General features: G+C 43.9%; 1 protein-coding gene across 3 annotated transcripts in view; it reads right to left on the bottom strand.

Annotated features, from left to right (window-relative positions):
- Positions 1-701: 701 nt before the first annotated feature.
- Positions 702-25,798, bottom strand: part of PIK3R1 (phosphoinositide-3-kinase regulatory subunit 1) — an 82,831-nt gene continuing 57,734 nt past the window's right edge. The window contains exons 5-16 of one of the 3 annotated variants that reach the window (XM_028517776.1): positions 22,665-22,796; positions 21,484-21,685; positions 21,209-21,288; positions 9,542-9,644; positions 8,675-8,773; positions 8,390-8,570; positions 8,011-8,136; positions 7,124-7,266; positions 6,757-6,933; positions 6,594-6,662; positions 5,759-5,929; positions 702-4,674 (exon numbers count right to left, since the gene is read on the bottom strand). In XM_028517776.1, the coding sequence (XP_028373577.1) occupies positions 4,485-4,674; positions 5,759-5,929; positions 6,594-6,662; positions 6,757-6,933; positions 7,124-7,266; positions 8,011-8,136; positions 8,390-8,570; positions 8,675-8,773; positions 9,542-9,644; positions 21,209-21,288; positions 21,484-21,685; positions 22,665-22,796 (1,673 nt within the window). In that variant the 3' untranslated portion in view covers positions 702-4,484. Of the gene's footprint in view, positions 4,675-5,758; positions 5,930-6,593; positions 6,663-6,756; positions 6,934-7,123; positions 7,267-8,010; positions 8,137-8,389; positions 8,571-8,674; positions 8,774-9,541; positions 9,645-11,086; positions 12,141-13,305; positions 14,239-21,208; positions 21,289-21,483; positions 21,686-22,664; positions 22,797-25,798 lie in introns of those variants that run through there. The other 2 variants (XM_028517778.2, XM_028517777.2) reach the window with 2 other exon arrangements.

Genomic DNA, 25,798 nt, shown 5'->3' with positions numbered 1-25,798 from the left:
CCTCGCGCTGTCCCTGCACTGAGCGTTCAAACTATGCAAACTGCAGGGCGGAGACAAACCAATTCCTTAACCAGCCATAGCTTGTAGAGAGTGATTCTGACTGTCTGGAGGTGGGTGGTGGGGGACAGGGACTGAGGGACCGTGGGCAGTCTTCTGTTTTCTCACAGCAAGAACATGCCTTAAAGTGACATCACCCAAGGTGTTTCATCATTAAGCATGTGCTGTAATTATGTAAACAACACTGACCCACCATTCCCGTGACCACTCTTAAGGCCCTCCTCACATTGCAAAAGTGCGGTAACAGGGTGAAAGGGGTCAGTGGGAGACTACAGAAAGGGCAACTTCCGATAACCAAAAGAGCAAGAGAGTGGTTTCAGAGATATTTCTTAGGCAGTAATTGAAATTTCAAACCATCACTTAAGTTTCAAAACAACCTTTATTCTGTTTGAAGACCTAATACAATGCATCAAAGCAACTTAAAACAACAAGACGTAGCTCCATTAAATCTACAGCTTGAACCAATTGTCGAGGAGGCACGGTCCCCCGCCCCCGCCCCGTGCCTTGTGAAGGCAAAATGACCACTGACCATCACATCCTCCCTCTCGTCAAAAGACCAATTTTATTTTAACAATGTCATATAAACAGATTTGTAAAAACATTGAACAGATTGTAGCTTTAAAAAATACACACATATAAATGAGTTTTTTTTTTTTTAATAGCAGCATCCTGGGTAGCTAATGCTATCTCATGGTGACAAGTTTAATGTTAAGTTGGATAGTGTTTCCAATGAACCCAATTCCGCTCCCTCCCCACTCATACTAGTATTTTATATAACTAGATTTTTTAAAAAATAAGAATTTGGCATTTTGGAACTTTGTCCTGTGTGAGGCATTGTGCTTTAAACTGCCCCTTTCCTAAGTGACCCTGAACTTGGACTTCAGGGTCTCCTTCCCAGCTGACCTGGATACCATGCATAGCAAAAGCACAGTTGTTAAAACCAGCAGAATTTTCTCCCAATAAGGAACATCAGTAGGACTTCCCAAACACGTTACTACTTCATCACCAGCTATATGACAAAGCAATTGGTTCCCTACAGTGACAGCTCACATAAACACATTTTGACTTAACACATTGAAAACAAGGATTTCCAAGGTAAGCGAGTCATCCGGACTAGCTTCTCAAAAGGAGTAACTTTTAAAAACAGGAAAAAGAAAAGCCAAAGAATTATGAACTTCTCACTTCACTTGCAAACAATTTTCACCTTTATAAGACAAAACAAAGCAAATTCACAGGAAAGAAACAACCCATACACATATACAAGAACTGTACTAGACATTTGCTTGTTATGCACTTGAACTCGACGACTGTGGATCTGTTTTGGCTGAAAGGTGTACTGGAAACACAGTCCATGCACATATACATATATACATATATCAAGGGCCGTGAAGTTGTCAGATGTTGCAAATACATGCTTTTTGCCTTTTCATGTGGTTGCGATTTCTCTCTCTCCTGTCTAATATCGGGTCCTAACGCTCCCACCTCCACAGCCCTGTCACAGTCCCTCTGCAGCTCAGCCTCTGGCTTTCACCTTCGGGAGGTGATCTCTCTTGGGTGGGGAAAACCAATGCACAGACAGGAGCACGCACCATTGTGCCTCTGTGGTGTCTGTTCGCACTGGTGAGCCACGAGGCAGTGTTTGTTGGAGACGACTGTCCGAAGGGACCCAGGGAGCTCTGAGGGTCCAACGTCTAGAAGGACATAGGTGGTGGGCACACTACATGCACTCAAGGCACCTGGCAGAGGTGTGACATCACAGGTGTGCTGTGACCCACTGTCACAGGGAGTTAGGAGTCCTGCCTTTGCAGTTCAAAGAGAATCTACCGTTTGTGCTCATGAGATGCAAAAATAAGGCAGATGCCTGATACCATGTCATCTGGCAATATGTTGAAGCAAAAACACTAATAAAACTCTTTATGAAATGTAATGATTAATGAAATATTCCATCTTAGATCTAATATTTTAGAAATTAAATGAAAAATATTTATACTTAATAGCATACATGGATATGCTACCAAAAAAACAAAACACCCACCCTAGTTTATCAACTAATATTACCTAGTTGTTAGACTTCCGTGTGATGTGGAAGCATGGTTTTAAATCAGACACTCACAGACTCAAACCAGGAAAATCCTCAGCTGTTCACAGAAGAGAGGGAGATGTCAGATCCGCAGTCAAGTTTGAGGGCTGACTGTCTGCTGTAAGACTATTGCTCTTGGTATGAGTAGCTTCATGTAAAGAGAAAAAAATACATTCTACAATTGACTAAGTCTACAACTGCTAGACGGAGTCTTTCAAAAGAATTTTAAAAGGAGCATTAAAAAAAAAAGCCCCTCAACCCCAATATTTGAAGGGAAGAGAAATAAATGTGAGTGAATCTAATGTTGAGAAAAAAGACTGAAATTGTAAGATTCATTTTAAACTACCAGCGTAGTGACCATGACTGTCATTCTCCTGTTCTCCCAATACGTACACAACTTCCACTGAGCAGAAAGGCTTCTGCACACGTGAACCAGGAGACCTCCCCCCATGCCTGCCCTAAATCCCCGAGGTGACTCTAGCACTCTGGCAGCCCCTCCCTTTCCCCACAGTGAAGCACGCCTCCTACAATCGCCCGGATGAGTGAGGACTGTTACTATGATTCCTGAAATGGTCATGACTTTCACAAGCTCCACACAGCCCAGAGCAGAAACAGTTAACGATCATGCCTGTTTGCTTTATGATGTAACATGAATGGGAAGCGAGGAAAATAACGAATAGCCAGATAAAAATCTGTTTTCAGATCATGCTCTTTCTAAAATGAATGTTGGTTGTAATGGTAGTCTAACGTTAAAAAGAGACATATTTTCTAAATGTAGCAATTATACCTTGAAATCAGCGTTCCAAACAAAGGTGGGCCGCTGTTCTGGGAGCCTTCCTTCCTTCCTAAGAACTGAAAATATCTGACCAGCTACACTGTGTTAGAGTAGACTTGTAGTTGTCATAATTGATAATAACTAGCAGATCCAAGTGGGAAAGACTGGAGTATAAAGCAACTTCACTTCGCAGTTAGGTACTTTTTTCTCCAATCGTGAGAAAGAGAAAGTGCATTCCACCACGCCACCCCCCACCCCACCTGTACATCCCTTAGCTACATCCCCTCCCTAGATTCAAGAAGTTCACAATTCTTTATGAAACACACTTGCCAGGTACCGTATTTTAAGAGTCTTGAAACAACATTGTTGAACTCAGCGATACTTTGTCATATTCATATATCTTTCTCTTTTTTATTGAATAAAGCAGCTTTGAAGCTTATCAGGCACTGCCCAACAAAACATTTAGTTCAAAAAAAAAATCTGTTATGAACTTTTTAACCTTGGGCTAACAGCCAAGTACTCTGTACAAGAAAAACTGTAAAATATTTCATAGTTTTAATTCTGAAGCCTTTTTTTAAACTGGCATCCTGTACATTTCTTCTTTAAAAAAAAAGTAAAAGAATAACAAAATGAATATTAACACAAAAACCAAGGACAACAGTATTTTCAAGCAACAAAAAGTGGGGTAGGGGAAGCTTATTCTGAAGGTACATTGAAAATTGAGAGAACGACTTAATGAAAATTAAGAATTGCATAGCACTGTGAATTTAGCCTTCAGCAAAACAAAACAGAAGCTATTTGGTATTGATTACAAATCCATCTATTTGATAGTCAGTCATCATTATGTACATATTTTATATACTGAAAATGTCATTTTAAGTCCTCTTTTCTAAGTTCCATTTTTCCATTGGTGGGTTTTGTTTTTTTGTTGAAAAGTTTAAACAAAACGCCCTCTGGCACTTCGCTACCACAGAATCTCTCTGAACAGACGCGGGCCGACGTTCTCCGGAAGTGTCCCCCGTGAGCCCGAGTGCCTTTCCGCTACACATCGTTCATCTGCTAGAAAGGAAAATAATCCACAGTGCGAAGTGCCTGGGTCCACCGTGCACAGCAACACCAGGCCAAACCAGGCTGGACCGAGCGCTCCCAGGCCAGGGCTCGTCGGCCCCATCCACTCTCTGGTGTACAAGGTCCCAACTTCGAGCTGGTAAAGCTTCAGAAAGCATTAACGAGCACCATGGGTAAAGGCCTCTTTGTCACTGCACGCAGAGATTTTTGCATTTCTTTTTCTCTTTGTGTTGTGTGTTGTGGTGGCTTTAAATTAAACCAAAAAAATTTTAAAAAAGGAAAGGAAGGAAGGATAAGCACTCCAGATGAGAAGCGTCTGGCCATCGCACAGTGCTAGGCTGCACGTCTTCCCCTGCTGCTTTCGTCGAAAGCTGGAGTCCCATTTGGAGACAGACGGCTTGGTTTCCGCAGCTCAATTCGCAGGGCAGGCTGGAGAGGAGCCCTGTGCTTCCCAGAGGCCTCAGGGTGGCTGAACTTCAGGAGGAGGGTTGCAGGGCCCGCGCCTCATCGCCTCTGCTGCGCATACACCGGGTAGGCTAGTGTGACGTTGAGGGAGTCGTTGTGCTGCACCAGGGAGGTGTGTTGGTAATGGAGCACCAGTTCTTTCAGGGAGCCGTACAGGTTGTAGGGCTCCGCAAAGCCGTAGCCTGTCGCCGTTTTGTTGATGACGCAGTGCTTCACCTCGCCGTCCACCCTGGGGAGGAGAGAGCGCAAATGCATTGGGACCTTGACAAACCAGGACACCGCAGGTGTTTCTATCAACATCATCATCATCCGACAGTGCACTTGACGCAGGCCAGTCTCCACGTGGGGAGCAGTGCCTGGTGGTGAGCTAACTGTTAGACTCCTCTGTCCCCTACTGGCTGGGGAACTTGCGTAGGGAATGCAGCCTCACTGAGCTGCTGTGTTTTTATCTTTAAAAATGGCTGAAAAGGAAGATGATAGTAATGTATGTGTCACAGGGCAGCTTTGAGAAGCGAGATGATGTGCTTGATGGAATGCCAGGAATGCAGTAAGCACGTAGCAAGTGGCAGCTGCCAAGCGCCGGCATCAGTGCCGCTGTGCAACCAGAGGCGTGGTGCTGCTGGTGGCTGACAGGGTCCCTTCTCTAAGGCTGGCCTTAAGATGTCTGCGTGCCTCTCCACCTTGCCCTTTCCTCTCTACTCCCTGACCCTCCCTCTAAGTTTTTCTCACTCCTCCTTTCCTATAGGGCTGTGTCTCTGCTTCCAGGGAGGGAGTCCCGGAACACAACGTGCTTTGAGGAGCCTCGCTCTCCTGGGGGGCGCTCGCCCTCTGAGGTGCTGCTAGTGATCCAAAACTCACTTTCATCCCAAGTTCTCACCAGACTACTAATTAGCAACAAGAAAGTGTGCCCTATGACAAAAATGTCTTCTCTTGGGTGTAATTATCTCAAGGACAGTGACGGGGGTTCTTTTTGCTTGTTGTTTGCCCCTGTTGCTGATGGGGACTTTTCCCCTGGGGGTGGTGCTCTTATGTCAGTTCCCTCAGGCTCTCACTCTACCAGCCTTGGGAGGCCAGCACTGTCATTCCCATTTTAAAGACAGAAAAAATAAAGACTTAAAGTAGTTGCAACTGAAACGCAGGTTTCTTCCTACTAGACTGTCTTAACAGACTTCAAAGTACTATGCCTGTTTCATTTCCCCTTCTATATTGTTGTACTGTAAGGAAATTGCCCAGATCCTTGCCCCCTTGGCTGGCTGAACAAAACACCTCTCCCGGAGCTGTTAGGGGACCAGCAGTGTGCTGGAGATACGTACACCACAGAGCAGGCGTAGCAGCCCTGCTTACTGCTTTCCCGGACAAGGAAAGTACCGTCCCGCTTCCCTCGCAGCAGGTTCTCAGCTTTGTTCCGGTTGCTGCTCCCGACATTCCACGTCTTCTCGTCGTGGTGGGGCAAGTCCTCGTCGTCTTCCACCAGCGAATATTGGCTGAGGGGCAGGAGAACAGGCTGCTGGGTGAAGGGCATGGGGACCGCCAGCCTGCCCTACTGGCCCTCCCGTCACTTCGACCTTGTTTCTGCCCCTCCTGCAAGCACCTCAGACCGGACGCCTTGGGTCTGACCCAACCAGCCTCTCTGGCCTGAGTTTTCCTCTCACCCAGTTGCACCTTCCAGACAACCTCTCTGGACAAAGAGTCAGCAGCGGTAAGCCAGCAACTAAGCCCAGATACCTGGGAAGGCATTAAATAATCCTGTTTGTCCAGTTTAGATCAGAAAATTGATGGAGGAGGAGGAGGCTTGCCAGTGTTCAAATAATTCAAACAAAACATGGGCTTAAGCGTCAAACATATACTAAGCTGTGTCCTTTTTTTAAATCATTATTGTTCCAGACATATATTAGGATTTTTTAGATATTTAGGGACATCCTTATGGACACAGAACAGCATTATGGGAAAAACATACATCTCTATCCGCCCTCCCTAAACTTTCCCTTTAAAAAATTCTGGATAATGAGACTGAGTTTACACGTTTCCTCCTACAAGATGTTCCAAACTCAGTAAAATTCCTCACTTGTTCTCTAAATAAAGCAAGCCACGCGTTTTCCTAAAATGAAGAGAATCTTGTGCTGCCTCCCATCTGTGGTAAGGACTTACTCTTCGGTGTTCTCGTTGCCCAGCCACTCGTTCAGCTTCTTCTGCCGAACACCCTTCTGAGTCAACCACCTGAAAAAGAGTTTCGAGAGGAAAGCGTGTTCAGAACGTATCCTTTCGCCATTCCCAAGCATCCCCTGACGGGGCTCCGTCCCCGACAACTCACATCAAGTATTGGTCTCTGGTCTTTCTCAGCTGGATAAGGTCTGGCTTAATGCTGTTCATGCGTTTGTCAATCTCCCGATACTCAGCTGCCTGCTTCTTCAAGTCTTCCTCCAGTCGTCTTCTGCTGTCCACAATTTCACTGATTCGAGACTTTAACTTTTCATAATTATGCATAATCCTACAGGCAAGACAAATGCATCTGTAACTGCCAAAGTTCATCATGAAGGTTTCCCTCAGGTAAAGAATGCTTTGTCTCCCCACTGCTTTTTAATCGTGCAAAGCAGCGAAAGTGAGATCATTTTTAAGCAGTTTTAGAAGATTTTGGTGATCTCTAACAAGGACAAAGGGAATACTCATGGTTGACCAACCTTTGTATTTCCTTCTCATTGCCTTCACGTTTAAACTTTTCTATGTACTCTTTGCTGTAGCGCTCCTGGGTTTGGCACTGTTCTTCAAATATTTTTATGGTTTCATTAAATGCTTCAATAGCTGTTCTTTTCATTTGGATTTCCTGCAACACAATTTTAGCAAGACCATGTCACACCTTCAGTAGAACAGGTAATTTCTTATTGCGAGACACTCCCAGGACATGTGATCTGTATAGTTATCTAGAATGTAAGTCCTTTGTTAGCAAGGTGGGACTCTAATTCATAAAGCCCATTAAAATACTGTCACAAAAAAAGCACACATTTCCTTTGGGAATTATTCCAGTCCACAAAAGATGACTGCTTGACAATGTCAAAAGTTTTCATCTTTGTTAAAGCCATCCCACTTTATCAGCAGTTCATGGCATCCCCGTGGCCTTCTGCTCCCCCTGCCGGTCCCAGATGCAGGACGGCCCCGAGAAGATCACATCTCCAGAAAACAAAACAGTGAGTGCCGCCCTGCCGCCCTTGTTTGTCAGGGCAGAGCACATAATGGTTAAATGTCTATTTCTGAGATCAGACAATTCTGTGGAACTTCCAATTATTATTAGCTCCCAATCTAAAAAGAATTGTTCAATCAAGAATGATCTCAAATCAACTTAAAAACCAGCAACCTCTTCATTTATTTTGTGAACTTATTATTCTGATTCTTACGGGCTTCATTTACAAGGTTTCAAGACACAATGATTCACAAACAAATGATCTCTCCCCCTACTTTATTTACAAAAACTCTCCCTTCTTTACTCTTTTTTTGAAGCTGACTATAATATGTGTTACGTTTTAATGACTAAGACTCCTAAAATTTAATCTGATTTTCACAGAAAACTCACCTGGGAAGTACGGGTATAATCCTCATATAACCTATCATATTCCCGACTTTTTTCTTGAAATTGAGTGTTATATTCATGTAATTTTTTCCCTACAGCTTCGATATTATCTTCTTTGACAACTTGATCCTAGAAGGATTAGAGAGCATAAGGAAAAGAAATTCAGTTGATAAAGTATTTAATCAATTAAGAACTGTTTAACAAGATATCTAACATGAAAAAAATCCTTGAAGTATTGTATTCAGCTACTCCAAATGTAATTTTGTGATTACAAGTACAAAGCTTTTCAAATTTCATTACATGTAATTCATCTGCTTCAAAATGTTTCTAAGCATTGAAAGTATCTTATTTAAATTACATAACAACATGAGTATTTGATTACCTGTTGGTATTTGGATACTGGATAAAGTAATTTCACATCCAGCTTGGGATTGTACTGAGCTAGAGATTCATTCCGGTAGTGGTTTATTAATTCAACCACAGAGTTGAAGGTTAATGGGTCGGAGAAGCCATATTTCCCATCTCGGTGGAATATTTTGATTAATTTGTTATTTCCTCCTTTCCTGTAAATACAACATAAACATAATGGCATTACAATTTTCTTTAAAGAAATATGCTTGAATGTCAACCTGAGCCACCCCAATTTTACCTACACTCTTTGGCTCACCTTAGTGTAAGAGTATAATCACCATGCATTTTAGTAGATGCGTCTCGTACCAAGAAGGTCCCGTCAGCTGTGTCTCGAAGTTTTTCATTCACTTCTTCCCTGAGGCGAAAAGAACGCAAGACAATGCTCACCTTGAGGGCGTGGTGATTCTAGGAGCATTTTTTTAATAGACTTAATTTTTAGGGCAATTTTAGGTTCATAGCAAAATTGACCAGAAAGTACAGAGAAAGTCTCTATATTCCCTGTCCCCATAGATTTACATTTATTATTTTCAAAGCTTAAGAATTTATTCTCTGTTTATATAAAAAATGTTACAAGCTCCATCTCATTTATAAACAAGTTCATGGGAGTTTTTTTTTTTTTTTAAACCTACTTTCACTATTGGTACAACTGTGGTACAAAGTTTTAATTTATTTCTTAACCAAGCACACTAAAAAATCAGCAAAGCAAGCCATGATCCCAAAGAGGTTTCCTCCCCCTCCTCCTTTTAAAAAGCTAATAATAACAATGCCACTTTATTTCATTATGTGTAGGATAACAATAATGTTAATTCTCAGAGTTTTGCCTGCTAGGCGGTGGGTTTCCCCACTGCTTTTAGGCAGCCTCAGTTCATCCTGGTGCTTCCCTGATGACTCGGTCGATGATGGGACTTCTCGGGTATTTACAATAATTTCTTGTGGCACCCAGCACCTACAGTTCCCCAGTGGCTCAGGGACTTCTCTGATCGCCTTTGGAAGAGAACCAACTATGCTTCATGCTTATGTTGGATGACATCCTAAAAATGCAACTTAGCAAGCTGGTGCTTTTCTTTCCCTTAATGTAACCCCCTCTGCCTCTGGTGAAAACTAAGTGTTTCTGTAGGCTTACCGAGAGATATCTCCCCAGTACCATTCGGCATCTTGTAAGGACATATTGTTATTCATACCGTTGTTGGCTACAGTAGTGGGTTTTGGTGGTTTAGGAGGCAGTGCTGTAGATTAAGGAGAAAGAAAAAGTTGTTTGCAACCCCAAACTAAAATTAAACATTTTAAAGTACACCTCAATTTCTTTAGATAAAAGAAGAGTAATTGTGAAATACAGCATTCAGCATTCCATGAAACATGATAATTTTCTTCCAAAAAAAAGAAAGAAAAGAGAAAGTCAGACACCTTTCACGGTATGGCTCACAGAGGAAAGAAACTGAAGAAGAGAACAGTCTGGAGAGCAGCACACAAACTGGGCTGGCCACGTGAATGGACTTCAGAGTAAATCAGGAGTCATGCCCTTTGCCACTTCCAGGTTCCAGTTATATCAGAGGTTCGTGCCTGCTCAAGTCCACCTCACACACAGAACCGTGAGCAGACGAGCAGGAGGAACCACACGGGCTGGCTTTAATTTCCCCCTCTTATTTAATTGTCTGAGACAGACTCGGTCTCTGCCCTCCACAAATGCTGCTGTGGCAAAGCAGCTCATCTACGGCAGTATGTCTTAAGGGGAGAATTAGGTTTCTCTGATCTTAGTAATTCAGGCACTGTGCTGCCAACAGCCACTTTAAGAACCTCATCGGTGACCTGAACCTCTTCAGTGTTCCTGTTAATATTCTACTGAATAAGCTGAGCTCTATATGCCGATAGATACCATATTCCTCTTCCTCAATGTCAAATCAGTATTCAGATACCAACTGGTGACAAACGAAAGGCTACAGTGTTCCTGAAATTTTCTTCATTGGGAGGAGGGCTAACAGAGGGGTGAAATAATTTAGAAAGCAAAATAAATCTAGGATTTTTAGTTAAATTCTAAGTCATAAGTTTTAAAGCACGGTTACTATTTTAATGTATGTAAAAATTACTTCAGGAGTCTACCAAGAATATTTTATAAAGACTAACACTAAGGAATGAAGAGCCAACTTCTTTTCTCATTACAGTATCTTAATAGAAGAGAGAGCAGGCAAAGTCTCCCCATTTGATTTAGAAGAGTTTCAGGTCACCTGGAACTGAGTTGCAATCACTGCTACATTTTACAGGCGTTCTAAAGTACCAAGGACTATCGCTGCAAAAGTCCACCACTGTTCTCATCCACTGTCAACAGAGAAGAGCAGCACAAAGGAGGCATAATTTTAATTAAAGGAACCATACACAACAATATAACCCAGAGAGCAAAAAATCTTAACAAAAGACACCAGTGAAAACTGGCATTCCATTCATATCCATCCAAGTAAGAATAAGCATTTACCACATACAGCCTGATCTGCTTGCTTCCACAGGCAGTCAGCTGGTTTAATTTTCAAGCTATGATCAAACTAATTCTTATTAAATTAGAACAAATTAATAAAAATAGAAATCTAAAGAGGCTCTGTTACAGTAGCTATCAGAAACAAAATAAAATGCCACAAAATTAACTAGCGTTCGTTCCACAAGAATACTGCAGTATTACCTGGTGGATCCATTTCTATATAAAACATCAAGTCTGTGCCACAATTTATATCTGTCTTAGCATATTCTAAATCCAGGTCTTCCATAGTCCAAACAGTGTTGTACATTTGTGCGAGAGTTCCCTTGGCTGAGCTCAGTTATAAGAAAAGAGTCCGGCTTTCTTTGTAATGGTGTCTTGGAATTCATTTTAAAACCTATAAGGGGCTGCACTGTAACCTATTACATCACACACCCCAGCCAATCAAGTCGGAAAAATGTCACCAGACCACTCCTGCTTCATCATTTCTCTTCTGTACCAGCCTGAGCACAACCCCAACCTCGCCGAGAACCTACATTTAATAGATCTGCAATGTATACATGCTCATCGTTTCAAAAAGGTGTTTAATCTGACTGTTCTCCTCCAGCAGTGAGCCGCCTAATTCCTTTTTTATTGCTCCGTGCAGCACGGTCTGCTCCGCCGTGGGCAGGTTGACAAAAGCTGATACGCTGCAGCACGTAGCTTCTCTGCCCCCAGTGCATCTGGGTTTTTAGATAGCCCGGTCACTCCTGGGTTCACATACCTCACACATGCATCAAGAGGGCACATTTCAGGCATATTTTACAATCCTGAAATACCTCCCCTGTACATTAAAAGCAGAAAGGACTCTATGGGTATTTCAGTCCTATATAATTCACGGAAAAGTCAGAACTTAAACCCTGTCACAAATGCACCACACATCAGAAAGCACAATGAAAAGGAAGCACATAGGAAATCTCCTCCTCTACCAAGCATTGCAAAGTCAGAACTAGACTTTATGAACTAACATGGAAAATTTGTAACAGGAATGAAGAAGTCTGTTGGCAGATATAATTGACATAACTGTCAACATTATTAATGAGAATTTTAATGCTACTGCCTAATAAGACTGGTCAAGGTAAGCTGTGCCTTCCAAAAGGAAAGAGACCATATGTATCAGAATGCACAGTTATCTTGGCAAAGTATTTCTCACCGATGAGCCCATCCTTGGATTTACTGTGCTAATACTGCTCGAGGGAGGAGTGATGTAATCATTTGGGGGGAGGGCTTTTATCCCCTCTATCTCAAATGCCTCACACTGACGACAAATATTACTATTCCTTCTCGGCAATATTTAACGTAAAGAAATCAATTCCCCTATAAACCTAGTTATTAATCTTTGTTCTTTAAAGCTGTTCCTGCATATGATTAATCCTGCTGCTCTTACGGGAGCCTACCGTGCATTCCCCTTGTGAAACGGTCTCTCTTTACATTATGATGAGAGGGGAGGAAGAGGATAAAAGCTCTCCCCCCCCCCCCCCCGCCCGCCCCAGTAAACGTGGCCGACTTAAAAAACTAAAGAGGGCTTTGTAATCTACATCCATATTTGTGTGATTATTTAAAGAGCACAAAAGCCCTAAACATTTCCTCTTAGACTTTCTATCAAATTTGGAATCATAAAATATATAAAACAGCAGAGCAAAGGCAGGCCCGTTCTCTGAACACTGTTCGCTGGACCCCCCTCTCTAGTTTAATTCATTTTCCCATTAACCAGGAATGCTGACTTAGCCTACACCCTCCCACCCTCTCCCATTCACTTTTCTATTTGCCTAAGGGTTTAAGTAAACCTAAACCCAAATTTAAATAAAAATGGGAAAAGCGGTGGTGGTGGGGGGAGTACCTTTAGATAAGATTCAGAAAAAAATCTCTCTCCTTAATAAAAATATTGGTGCCTCCCCTCCCCCCAAAGAAAGGGAGGCAAGCTTCTGGGCTGGTGTGGAGTGTTCCACAGAGGAATACCCCACGCCCCTGGGAGCACCTGGTGCAAACCAGTCCTGCTCCTAGAGCCCATGTGGCACAGCCACCCAGGGAGGAGGGCAGGGAGACAGGTGATTTTCCACCTCTCTCCCAGGCCTGGCCCGGCACCAACTTCCAGCAAAGCACTTTGTAATTACCTCCTTCCCCATTTCCAACCTAACCCCCACCTTTCCCTCACACTGTGCCCCTCCAGGAAAGGGGGAGTATCTCCCCTAATCTGCCCTCTCCAGGGAGTGCTTACAATCCCCCCACCCCCCTTCTCTGACACACACACAGACACACACGCACACAAGAACCTTTCAAAGTGCAAAAAAAAACCAAAAAAAAAAAAAAAAAAACCAAAAACCCAAAAAACCCTAGTGCAATAGCGAAAGAGCAGAGAAGTGCACAAATTAAAAGCAACTTACTTTGCAGGTTATGCATTTCAACGGTTTCTCTTTGAATGCCTGTATCCGACAATGAAAAAAAAAATCCAAGAAGCTATTCTTCCAGCAACCAGGAGCAGCCCCCACGTCTCCCCCCTCGGCTCCGGCAGGCGGTGCTCGCGCCCCCGAGAACGCGCAGGACCCCGGGACAGACAGGACAAGCACAGAGCCCAAGCAGCGCCCTCAGCGCTGCAGCTGCGCCCTCACCGCCGGCTCCCCACGGAGAAAGCCGCTGGATGTGGGTACAGTACTGGGGAGGGAAAAGGCCCAGGAGCTTGCACGGCTCTCTTAGATAAAGATCGCGGCTTCATGATTAACTTGGGCAGGTTCAAATATTTGCTGAGCTAGGGATTTCGGGGCGGGGAGGGGAGCCCAAGTCAAAGTCAAAGTTGTCATCTGCTAACAAGTGGCCAATGCCAGCCCAACTTGCTCATTTTCGCCGAGGAAATGAGAAGGCCATTGTGCGGGGACCTAAAATAGTCTGACTGGCTGTGGCAGCGCGCTCGCTGGCTCGCGGGGCTCAAGTGGCCACAGTGAAGCGAGGCACTATGCACAGCCAAACACAGGAAGTGGCTGAGCTAGTTCAGCAAAAAATAGAATCAAAGCCTTGCTTGTAAAGGCCTGAACCTCTTGGAATGGCCCAGAACACCATGCCTTGCTCGGGTCCACCTCCTCCCACACACTAACACAGGCAGCCCGCAGGTGTAACAGGAAAGCCCTATGCAGCAACTGGGCAAGGAACAGATTTAAAAAATATTTAGTAGTCCTAGGGAAGACTATTCTAACTCTGCATGGATACTGCACTCCACCACCACGTGAACATGGAGAAAGGAAAAAACCCTCTCTGCAGCTATTTTTGTAAAGTCAGTTTCAATTCAGGCTTAAACAGCCATAGGACTTTGTAATAATTAAAAGGGGCTCTGCCTTCAGTTCATGTGACGGCCACATGGAGCGCGGGATGGGAGGGCAGGAGCATGGCATATGGGACAGCTTTCTGGAGGATGTTTGTCCTCCATTTGAGAAAGGTACAGTAACCAGACTTAGTGGGCTACTATCAAAATAATTAAAATTCCACCTGAGAAAATTTTCACTTGCAGCAGCTTTACTATTATTCCAAGAACCAAAACCCAGTGTAAAATCACAGAACCACCACCTTTAAAACCAGAGTGCAACTTGGAGATGACTTCAAGCAATTCCCTCACGCTAGAGGCATGCAATGTCGACCCTGAGGGGCACGTAGTTTGCACAGGATTTGCGCACCAGGGCCAGGACCCAGCCTTCTGACATTTGGTCCTAAACTTCTTTTTCTCCCCCCACTGGCCCTGCTCTTCACTTCCCTCTGCCAGAGAAAGTAAAAATTAACAAGTGAAACTGAAGCTAATTTCTTTTAAGCCTCATGCCAAAAATCTCACACCTACAGCAAAACTGACTTTTTGCTTTCTATTTTTAGCTAATTTAAATTTTTAAAAAACTACCCTCTCATTCTCTTTGAAGAAATATGGGTTCTGTCTCAGATTCTGTATGGAAAAGTGACCCAGTGGCCACAGGCAGAGATGAAGAAAGAGCAAGGTGCTGACACACAGTCTGCACAGCCAGGGGCCAGCTCCGGGATTACCCGCAACATCTGCGAAGTGCTCCTAAACTCACAGCGAAAGTGACTTTACAAACTTTCTTTTAGTGTCATTGATGTCACATGAAAAACCGCTTTACCAAGTGGGGTGGGGAACCAGTGTACAAGTGAACCTTCCAGTTCCCGCTGGCTGATTACAGGGATACAGGGTGAGTTCAGAGAATACCCTTGCATCCGAAGCAACATAATCTTGGTCTATTTAAAAAATGGTCTTCCTAAAGCTAGAAACCTTGGAAACGTCAGTCTCTGAAGCATACCTGTCTGGATGCACAGGATGATTCAAGTCAAAACCTATGATTAATATGCTCTCTAGTCCAACAGTATATTTTCTGTTTCAGGGAAAAATGATCCACTGCAAAGCAGTACACACTCTACTTACAGAGAGAAAGTCTTAAAATAGATTTGTAAACTTTGCTTCCGATTTCTCACAATATGTACAATCATCTACCATAGAAGTTCTATTATATTACTGAAAGTGTGAGCTGAGTCTTTTCCCATTCAATTTTCATCTTGGAAAAGGGATCTGTAGGACACATGCTCTTTATTAGCTTAAAAAGGGAGCCCTCTGCTGGTAGAACAGAGTCAGTGACCTCTAACTTGGGGTTGGGGGGAACATGTAAGCTTCTGTGTATTTCATTCACCTCACACTATGTCCAAAATTTCACACAAAATAATTGTTCAACTGTCATTTAACCTGTATGAGTCACTAGCAAATAACTAATAAATCAAATGCACAGATGTCATACAACTTAGGAAATATTTTTTTATGTGGCTGCTATGCTCTTGAAAGAAAACTTGTATGTAAATTTCAGCATTTATCCAAGACCCAAAGACTCAGCCATACTGGAAAACTTACACACATAACTGAAAACTAATTTTAGCCTTCTGAGTTCTTCAAGACAGTATGTGTTACTACTTTTCCTTTCCCCAAAGTCTGGTAAAACTCACTTCAGAGGCAAAAATAGGTCATATTTCACTTCTTAGCAGGTCCCTAATCAATAAAATATGTTTGAAAGTTATAGACTGAACACTGTATTCATATGTGCAAATCACCATCAGACAGTGAATGTTTCACAGCCACCTTTCATCTTGTACTTCTTACACGTTTTCGTGGGCTATCATGTCTGAACAAAAGACCACTTAAAAAAAAATCTGTGTGAAAAAAAAATGAACCCAAACCGCTGTTTAAGGGTTAAGTGAATGAATGCCTCCCTTTATACCTCTGACTTAAGACAACTTAAGACAGAGGAAGGGCTTTTCAGGAGGACGCAAATTCATCACTCCGCATCCAGCTCTCTTAATGACCCTGCACTGAGAACAGTGTCCATTTGCCTTTCTAAATAAACTCAGGTTTACACACGCACAAAAACGACACTTCCTACAAAATATCTGAAAAGGCGTGCCCTGTTATTTTCTTCTCAGACACTGTCCCTTGAAAGACAGGCTGCACTGTGAAAACAGAAGTAAAACAGCTACACTCCACCAATACACGCACCCTGAAATATGTCTCTTTTTCAGAGCACAGAGAAAACTTCCTACTTGTCAATGCATAACCCTATATGGCTCGCCTCTCTTTATTCCTCCCCATCTAAATGTACGCATGCATTTTTTCAAGGTTTCATTTCTCACCTTTGAAACAATCCTCTAATGTCAGACCACATTTTAAACTCAATAAAAAATAAATCAGAGAAGAGTAAAACTCTTTGAAAGTCATTTCCCTCTACCTTAGTGCTTGCTTTAGTCTTGGGTGAAAAGCAAGCCCAGAGCATTTAAAACAAGATTTATGAATCAGGCTCTTTAGGATGAATGTTTTGCAATGCGCCAGTGGTTAAAAATTAACTCTGACAGGTGTAGGAGAGCAGGGGGGAGAAAGACGCATTTATTTTCCACTCTGGGCTTGAGGGTGCAATATCAGACTTCAATTATGCTACATTAATATTTCTGAATGTATCCATGAAATCTGAAATATGTAAATATGCTTATAATGGGTTCCATTCAAGGCACCCCATGTTAAACAGTCCTGTTTTTACCTTAGCTGCACTATAGCAATCTACCTTAGCTACCTAAGTATTATAGCGTAGACATAATACAATGATTCAAGAAAACCTGCTCTTCAGCTGTAAATATGTTTAAGATTTTTAGTAACAAAGGAAATAGCACTTACTGTGTGCTTAACCCCTCAAACCTTACTTTCCCCCCATAAGGGGAGAATCCTTGCTTTGCAGGTTTGCTAGACGCATTAAATGACATGGCATGTCAAAGTTCTTTGAAAGTTGAGGCACTTATATATTTAAAAGCAATTCATTTGGATGATTATCATTCTGTGCCCTGTTCTATGCTGGGAAGAGCTCAAAAGGAGTGGCCCTTCTCCATGAGAAATGTGGTTGAGCAGCTGAGAACAGTTAAGAGTACAAGGACAAGGGGCTTTGGGGCAGAAACACACTGACAAGTCGTCAGCCTGCACTGCAAGCAGGGGGAGGACCCACTTGGCCACAAAGCGGATGGCACTGTCTGGGGCTGCTGTGTACAGATGCACACTCTGTGCGCTGGGTAAAGGCACCTGGGCAAAGTGGCAGGAGGAGCTGGCACTAAAATCCAGGCCCCTCCATGCAGCACACCACACAGAGAGGAAAGGGCATCATACAAGGGCACCTTCCTGCCTCTAAGTGTGCACCCAGGAGGCAGCACCTACCCAGTGAATATCTTTTTCACATTTGCATTAAAGCCCCTGCAGGCTCCCAGGGGCCTGTCTCTACTGGCTGGGAATGTGGGGTCAGTGGGGAGAATGGCCCGACAGGATTCCGACAGCACTCACCAGGAGTGGTGGAGTCGAACTACAGGGCGAGGTGAGCTCTGGCAGGGCCCTAAAAAACTGGAGTTGCCACAACAGACAGTAGAGACATACTCTCAGGTCATGAGCTTCAGTGCCTAGCACCTCATTTAGTTCTCACAACAACCCCAGGACAGAGGCATTATTCCAATTTCACAGACCGGAAAACAGTTTGGAAAGGTTGAGTTACTTGATAACAAACTTGGCAAGTAAGGAGGAAGAGTTGAAATTCAAACCCAGTTCTATTTGACTCACAAGGTTCTTTCCACGGCATTAACCGGCAGAGGGAGTGATCTGGAGCCTTCTCCCAAAAGGTATAAAAACTGCATGTGGCTCTTTACTATGTGTGACCCAGGGGAGCAAATGTCACCTATTCTTAGTTCACGACTTGCTGGAGACTCGGGGGCTGGTGACTGGACACTAGAAACAGCACCGTTCGTTGCTCACAAAGGTTCCAAAACCCCAGGCTGTGGGGGCAGCGGACGGGGCGGCCGCCGGGAGTCCTTGCCCAGGCCTGGCCCTGGCCCACGTGGGCTGGGTGACGCCAGGTGAAACGCTTAGCTAGCCCCAGCTGGCTTTACCTTCTTCACGTGTGCGGAGAGCTGGACACGGCTTTCAAGTCTGGCGTGATGCTTTTTATGATACTGTCACTGAAAATATTTCCTGCTCTTTAGAATCTGATAAAAATTTCAAGCCATTATTTTTGTACTTTGCAATTTATCTTGAATAAATCTTTGAAACTCCTTGGACTGAAAACCTATTTCTCCTTCCTCTATTCAAATTGTACCTATTATTCAAAGCCCATTTCAAGTCTTATTTTTTTCCATGAGCTTTTTCTGTCTACTCAATTACTCTAAAAGAGCCCCAATCACATCCCTAAAATTCATTTTGTACTTGCAGTACAGGCCCTTCCATCTAGTATTTAATTAGGCGCCATGTGCTAATAATGGGTCCTCCCCCAACTGACGCTCTGCCTCAGTCATCATCAGTGTTGTCTCTCCCTGCAAGTTCTACCTGGGAAAAACTCGCCAACATGTCTCTCTGCCCCGTAACAGTCTTGCTACCCCCTCTGACAAATGTCATTCATGTGTTCGTTTCTATTCATAACAATAAAGTTATTGCAAGTGAATGATTTGTGACTGGTTAGGGAGATGCTGGGTGTTGTGCTTCTAAAGTCCTCTGGTGCCAGCACAGGCAGGGGCAATGATGGAGGACTCTACGAAAATGTCACTTTCCCACCAGGCCTAAGAAATCATTTCTCTGACCCAGGGCCTCCTGCCAATCATCTGCACTGGAGCCATGCCTGCGAACTAAGGTGTTCAGGATGAGGCGGTTTTCCTGGACGGGGCAGTATATTTTCACAAGTGAGAGACACTGAAGTATCTGTTTAATTCCAAAGGGCCTATATAATTTCCAGAACAGCACTAAGAGATATCACACAAAGGGGAAAATGGCTCAGACCAGGGTTTAAAATGACTTGCATTCATTTTTTTTTGATGAGGCTGAATGAATTCTGGGATGGTCTAGCAAATGTTCAAGGCTTTATTTATCATTCTTCAACAGAGCTGATGAAACTAATCTGCCTTTGCAATTGGCACACCAATTTCTTATACAAGCATGTGGGCAGGGTCCATGACATATCGAGCAGTTTTAAGTGTGCATTATGAAAACGGTTGCAGATGAATCTTTTCTGTGGCAGAATTAGGCAGAAACTGATAAAGACATTTAACCAGTTTACACTGGTCAGACTCATTCATCTCCACTATGGATCCTACTATACCCTGTGTAGTGGAGATGCTCAAAAACTCCATGTGATACATTCATTTGTGGGTATCTGTCACACCCTGCCTGGCATTCAGCTTCCACGTCTTCTCTCTTCAGAGGGGGAGCCACTAAGGCCTGGACCGCCACTCAGCCCTTCCCTGCCAGCAGGGCCCCGCTCTCCCTAGGGCCTGAGTCAGACTGCCACACCAGTCAGGGGGAAGTGAAAGATCATAGCCCAGCCCTTGGCCCAGAGATTTGCTTGGTTCTTGTTAGCCCTCTTCCTCCCCACCCATGTGATTAGTTTAGGGAAGGCCACCAACAAATGCCTAAAGCATCACGCTCCACACCTGCCCCGACCCCTTATCACAGGGTCCTTCTAACGTCACTGCGGTCTTCCCTGCTGAGCCCACAGGCAGCCTCTGAGCATCAACACTGAGCTCCAGGACCCATAAACAATGACCCAAGTGCTCACAGGAGATGAAATCTTTGGGCCACGCCCTGGACTTCAGCCCTAGGCCATCTCTGTGGACAACCATCTCTGATGCAGTTTACCTACAATTCGGGGTCTACCTATGGGACATCCTGCTTGCTGTGATGTGGAACATACCACACGTGCCTTACATATGGTTCTGCTGCCCTCCTCTTACTGCTGCAGACCACATCTTGGGTTTGTCCACAGAAGATCTGCCCAATACCTGCCGCGTTTTAACTCAACCCTACAGGTGGGTTTTCAGCACAGGCCCTCGCCTCTCTCAGTCTGCACCTTCCAAAAGCAAACAACCAACCCTGGCCATGGAACACCTGAGAGAGCACAGCTCCGGTCTCCACTGCATGACACTGACACCTGGGTCCCCACGCCTGCACACACAGAGATACATGTGGTAGCTCACAGCAGCCTCCTTTGAGGCTTTATTTAAATTCCAGGCATAAATTAAAATTACAAGCAACACCTTTTACTGGTCCTGAAACTTCATGTACAGGACCTTAATCACTATTCTAAATGACCTGCTTTTAACCAGTATATATAGCAAACGAAGGTTGTTTAGGCTTTCCACAGTCAAAGAAAAGTGCATCAGTTTAAATTAAGCCCACTGCTAACACGGTCTGTGTTTCCTGCTTTGTTAAATGGCTAACTGAATGCCAGCCTGCTTTCAAAGAAGTGCCTGGCTTGCTCTGACTTGCCACAGCGAGCACCCTGGTTCCATACTGCTTGCATTATTGAAAATGTTTACTTTGACAGACATTTCTCAGCAGACCTGCTTCCAAAAAACACATTCCCAAATACTTTAAATTATATAGTAATTATAAATCCCCTGCTTTCTAAATATTAGAAAGATAAACAAAAATGTCAACAGCTAAAACGAGCTCCATAATTTATGCACGGCGAGAAGCATGAAAGGTGATGGGAACAGAGTGCTCTCCCAACAGGCATCATCTAGAAGCAGGACAGTTTAAAATCCGCAGACACTGAAATATGGATGACATACACTAGCCACACTACCATGCAGCTACTTTTTCTTTAATCACGAGAACCCATGTTATTGTGGATCTCAGTTCCACAAGAAACTTATGTTATTTCAGATGAAGTCCGAAGCCACCATTTTTCAGGCTCTCACAACCGAGCAATGAGAGAAGCGCGAATGTTCCAAGGGCATCATTACCTGGTGCAGGCTGTCGTTCGTTCCATTCTGTTGAGATTAAGATTTCTACAGCTTTTATGAGGTGTTCAGTATTCTCAGAGCTAAAAAAAATAAAAAAAGAGTTCTATTAGAAACGTTTTCCCTAAACGACACGCTCATTTTCATTTACCCACATCCCAGTGTTAACATGCACATGCATCGGGGAGCCAGTGTCTTCAGAGCAAGGGTAACAGCCCGTCGTCGGCCCAGGACCACCCTCACCACCCAAAGACACGCGTTTCTCTTCTCTCACTTACCTGGCTGCTGGGAATCTGAAAAGCAGAGGGCTGAAAAGTTCAGAGAGCACTCTTGCAGTCAGAAGGTTTTTGCTGGAGCTTTGGGAGAGCTTGAAGAAATGTTTTAGCAAATACTGAAGTGTAAGCCAATACTGATGAGGTATGTTAGGTGACCTAATGAGCTTCTTCAACAGCTGGATATATTCTTCTGAGCTTTGAACTTCTACAAGTTAAAATAAAAACAGAAATGAGGAAAAAATAAGAGACTGTTTCTAAGTATCACTGAATAAATGCCTAGAAAATTTCTGCTCTCCTAGCTATAGAAAAAGGAGTCATTCAGAACAAAGTCATCAGGAGAAGCAGACAGTCCATTCGTTCTTCTCATTAGAAAAGGCATTGTGAGAAAGTAGAAATCTCAAGTCAAATGGAAATGTAAGAAGCTCTTGGTGTAAAAAAAAAAAAAACACAAGAGGTTCAGGGTGTTCTGGTAGAAATCTGCCCTCTATGAAGCAGCTGCAAGTGTGATTGGCTGAGTTGGAGGAACATCAGATAAGTATCACAGGTTTTAACTTTGAAGGTTACAAACCACAATTTCCTGTCCCCAAAGCACTCTAACTGAGCATTAGCTCTTAAAACTGAGAGTCCTTTCCCTCAACACTTCTGTAATGGCCACTTGAAGATGATAAGAACATCCCCAGTCACTGGGTTCTAGCCCCCATCCTTGAACCCAAGGATGCCACTTGGAACACCGTGGCCTCCATTGACATAATGAGCTTTGTTAATGCTGATAAAGGTTAACAATTAGCCATTTGAACATGTGGACAGTCTCCCTGAGCAAATGAGAATTTTGAGTGTTCTACTGCAGCAGTCCCCAACATTTTTGGCACTAGGTACTGGTTTCGTGGAAGACAATTTTTCCACAGACCAAGGTTGGGGAGGGGGAGACAGGATGTGGAGCTCAGGTGGTCATGCTATGGATGGGGGCGGAGGGAGGCTGGGGACCCCTGTTCTATTGGATGCTAATGGAGAGAAGTTGAACTGGTGGGAGTAGGGGGGCAGGTTCGTGGGGGAGGGGTCAAGGGTAGGCAGGGGTGGGAGGAAAGATTCTTAACATTTTCTAGAAACTATCTCTTCATATGCAGATGTTACAAGCACATCATCTTAGTATGTGTTCAATGAGGCTCTCAGAAGAGAAAACAAACCTTGGGCTAAAGAAATCATCTCATTGTAAACAGCTACTGGAATGACAGGATTCGGCAGGTCCAAGAGATAGCGTTTGAAAGCATCTGCTAAAACTTGAACATCAACTGTTTCCAAGTCCATGGAGGCGGCATCTATGATAGAAACATTTAAAAAAAAATTAGTTCAGACATTTTATACGTTGGTTGGGCCAATTTTCTGAATGTCTGACTTCAATATGACATATGAAAGGAAGCAATGAGGACCAGTATGGGTTTCTCACAGGGGCTGCTCCTTGCATTTCGAACAGAACAATTTTTCTTTGTATGGGCCTGTCCCCAACACAGTAAGCATTTAGCAGGATGGCCCTTGCCCAGGATGTCAGGAGCATATTCCCAGACTTTGTGCCCATAACCCATAAGTTGAAGACCCCACTCCCACTACCTCAGAACGTGACTGTATTTGGGGGCAGGTCTTAAAGAGGCTTTAAGTTAACATGAGACCACTATGGTGGGCCCTGACCCAATCTGACTGGTGTTCTTATAAGAAACAAGGAAATTTAGATGCACAAAGACACCAGGGGTGCACACACAGAGGAAATGCCATGTGAGGACACCGCAAGAAGGCAGCCATCTGTAAGCCAAGGAGACAGGTCTCAGAAGAAGCCAAACCTGCCTTGATCTGGGACTTCTAGCCACGGGAACTGTGGATAAAATAGGATGCTATTTTTTAAGCCACTCGGTCTGTGTGATTTTGTTATAGCAGCCCTAGCAGACTAATGTAATCCCCAAAAACATTTCCAAATACCCTTTAGAGGGTAGTTTTGCCCCACTGAGAGTTCTGCCCAGGGGTTGGCTAATCATATAGTATGCTTCCTAAAACCTCAACAAGAAAATGTGAAATGCAAATCCACAGAATTCTGAAAATTTGAGTTGCTAAATCCTTTATTTCAGAATTAATATAAATTTAACCTGACAGAGAGACTGATTGGACAGTAAGGTATAGAATTTTAGCAATCTCAAGGATATCCATGAAAATAACTTGAGCATCTTTAGAACATCTCTCCCTAATTCTGACAGGGCCTTATGATTAGGGTGTTACTAATCTTTTTTTTTTAAAGGTTTTGTTTATTTATTTCCAGAGAGGGAAGGGAGGGAGAAAGAGAGAGAGAGAAACATTGATGTGCGGTTGCTGGGGGCCATGGCCTGCAACCCAGGCATGTGCCCTGACTGGGAATCGAACCTGCGACACTTTGGTTCGCAGCCCGCGCTCAATCCACTGAGCTACACCAGCCAGGGCGGGTGTTACTAATCTAACCAGTGGGTTCTAACTGTCTCAGAAGAATGAGAAGATGAGCGTATCTGTCCAATAAACCTTTCCGCTGCAAAAGAGATCAGGTCATTCAGTAATGCGGTGATGTGGATCGAAGTGTCTCTGTGAGGGCTTGAGCTGGAAGAGACACAGGGCCCAGCAGAAGGCAAGGAAACGGGGGAGGGGGGGACGGCAGGAATGGCCATCTAGAAATGAGAGGCATTTGGCTGCTGCTGATGGATGCACCCTAGTGACACGAAGGGTCACTTGAAAACTATCTGGAGACTCAATGGAGAAAAGGTGAGCTGATGGACAAAATGCCACATTTTTAAACAAGACATTAGGAGTTGTGGTGTTACAAATAAGTTGAAAAGCAGAGCTGTTGGAAGTGAAGATAACACTTTTGTTAATCTGAATTCTGATACAGCTAGAAATGTGTGAGACATTAGCAAGAACTAACATACTGTAGTGACTGATTGGAAGAGGTTGGGATCTAGGAGAGAATGAGAAAGAATCAAAGTTTACTCGAGGGTGTTAGAGCATGAGTAGGAGAAGGTGGTATTCTGGATACCGAGACCCAGGTGTGATATTATAAATCACGCTAGGTTGAGCCTGAAGCTGCAAATGTTCCTTGGACACAAACTTATCATAATCCAAACTTGCCCAACTCACCAGGCAGATTTTATAAAAGATAACCACACAACACCATATAGCTCAGAAGAGTGCATCTCACAGAAAATGGGGACAGGTTAGTTTGACTAAAGAATTATTAAACCTAACAGGGAGAGAATCAAAGGGTTAAATCACTTAAATGTCCTACAGGGGACTGATGAGAGGTATGGTGTCCCTAACAAGCCCGGGGAAGGTGACACCGGGTCTGTGCATCAAGCAGCCACCTCGGAAGGAGTGCAGCTCCTCACGGGGGACTGTCAGGCAAAGCCGTGCGTGCATCACCACAGGAACATTCCTCCACAGCCCCTGGTGGTGGGCACGCCGCTGCCTGCCCCTCACACTTCGCCCATACACTTCACTTACCATGTCTCTTTGCTAGCAAACTAAAATTGCTTAATTTGTCACCCTTTAAAGTGTGATACACGAATAGGTGATATGGTATAAACACTGAGACAATAAATATTCCATGCGTCCCTCCAGGAAACAGGGTTTCTGCTATGTTCTCTGCGCAAGAGCAGTGCTGATGAGTTGTATCTCTGCCACGACACTTCGTGAACAGTATGCTAATGATGTGTCTCCCTGCCACACTGACAGCACCTCAAGGGCACAGACTCCGGCTCTTACCTGTCCCGCTGGCTCCCCCAGGCCCAGCCCAGCACATAGAATGTGCCTGTTTGACATCTGTGGACTGAACTATAAAAAGTCCTTAGAGTAGGGCTTTGGTGCGTTAACATTGTACACGAGGGGCATCCCAAAGAGCCTTTGTCGTCTTCGGATGAAATAGCCTTATTTCAAGTCTTTGGCAAGTCTTTGCATAAGGTCACCTTATGTCAAATTCTGCTAGAGTTGGTGACATAAGATGTTCTATTATCTTTTTAATGTAACTTCCAAAGCTTCTTCGAGTTTCTGATTTCTGTCCTGTGTGCCCCTTTTTGCATTACACCTCTCCCAAGAGCCATGTATGACTTTTGAAGCTAGCTAGGTGAGAGGTATACACTCTTTAGGTCTAGGTCGGGGGAGTGTACATCCTCTCCTCCCCAACTTCACAGTGAGTCTGCTCATGGCAGGGAGCCAGTAAACTCTCCAGCGCTTCACCCTTCCTCCAGCTGGAACGGTGTCCTCTCCTCAGCTGATCTCTAGCTGTGTTAGTAGTTCTCGGTTTTGCGGGCAATGT

The sequence above is a fragment of the Phyllostomus discolor genome, chromosome 3 (assembly GCF_004126475.2).
Source record: "Phyllostomus discolor isolate MPI-MPIP mPhyDis1 chromosome 3, mPhyDis1.pri.v3, whole genome shotgun sequence".
NCBI lineage: Eukaryota > Metazoa > Chordata > Mammalia > Chiroptera > Phyllostomidae > Phyllostomus > Phyllostomus discolor.
The sequence above is the reverse complement of the archived record's forward strand: the minus strand, read 5'-3'. Positions and strand labels throughout refer to the sequence as shown.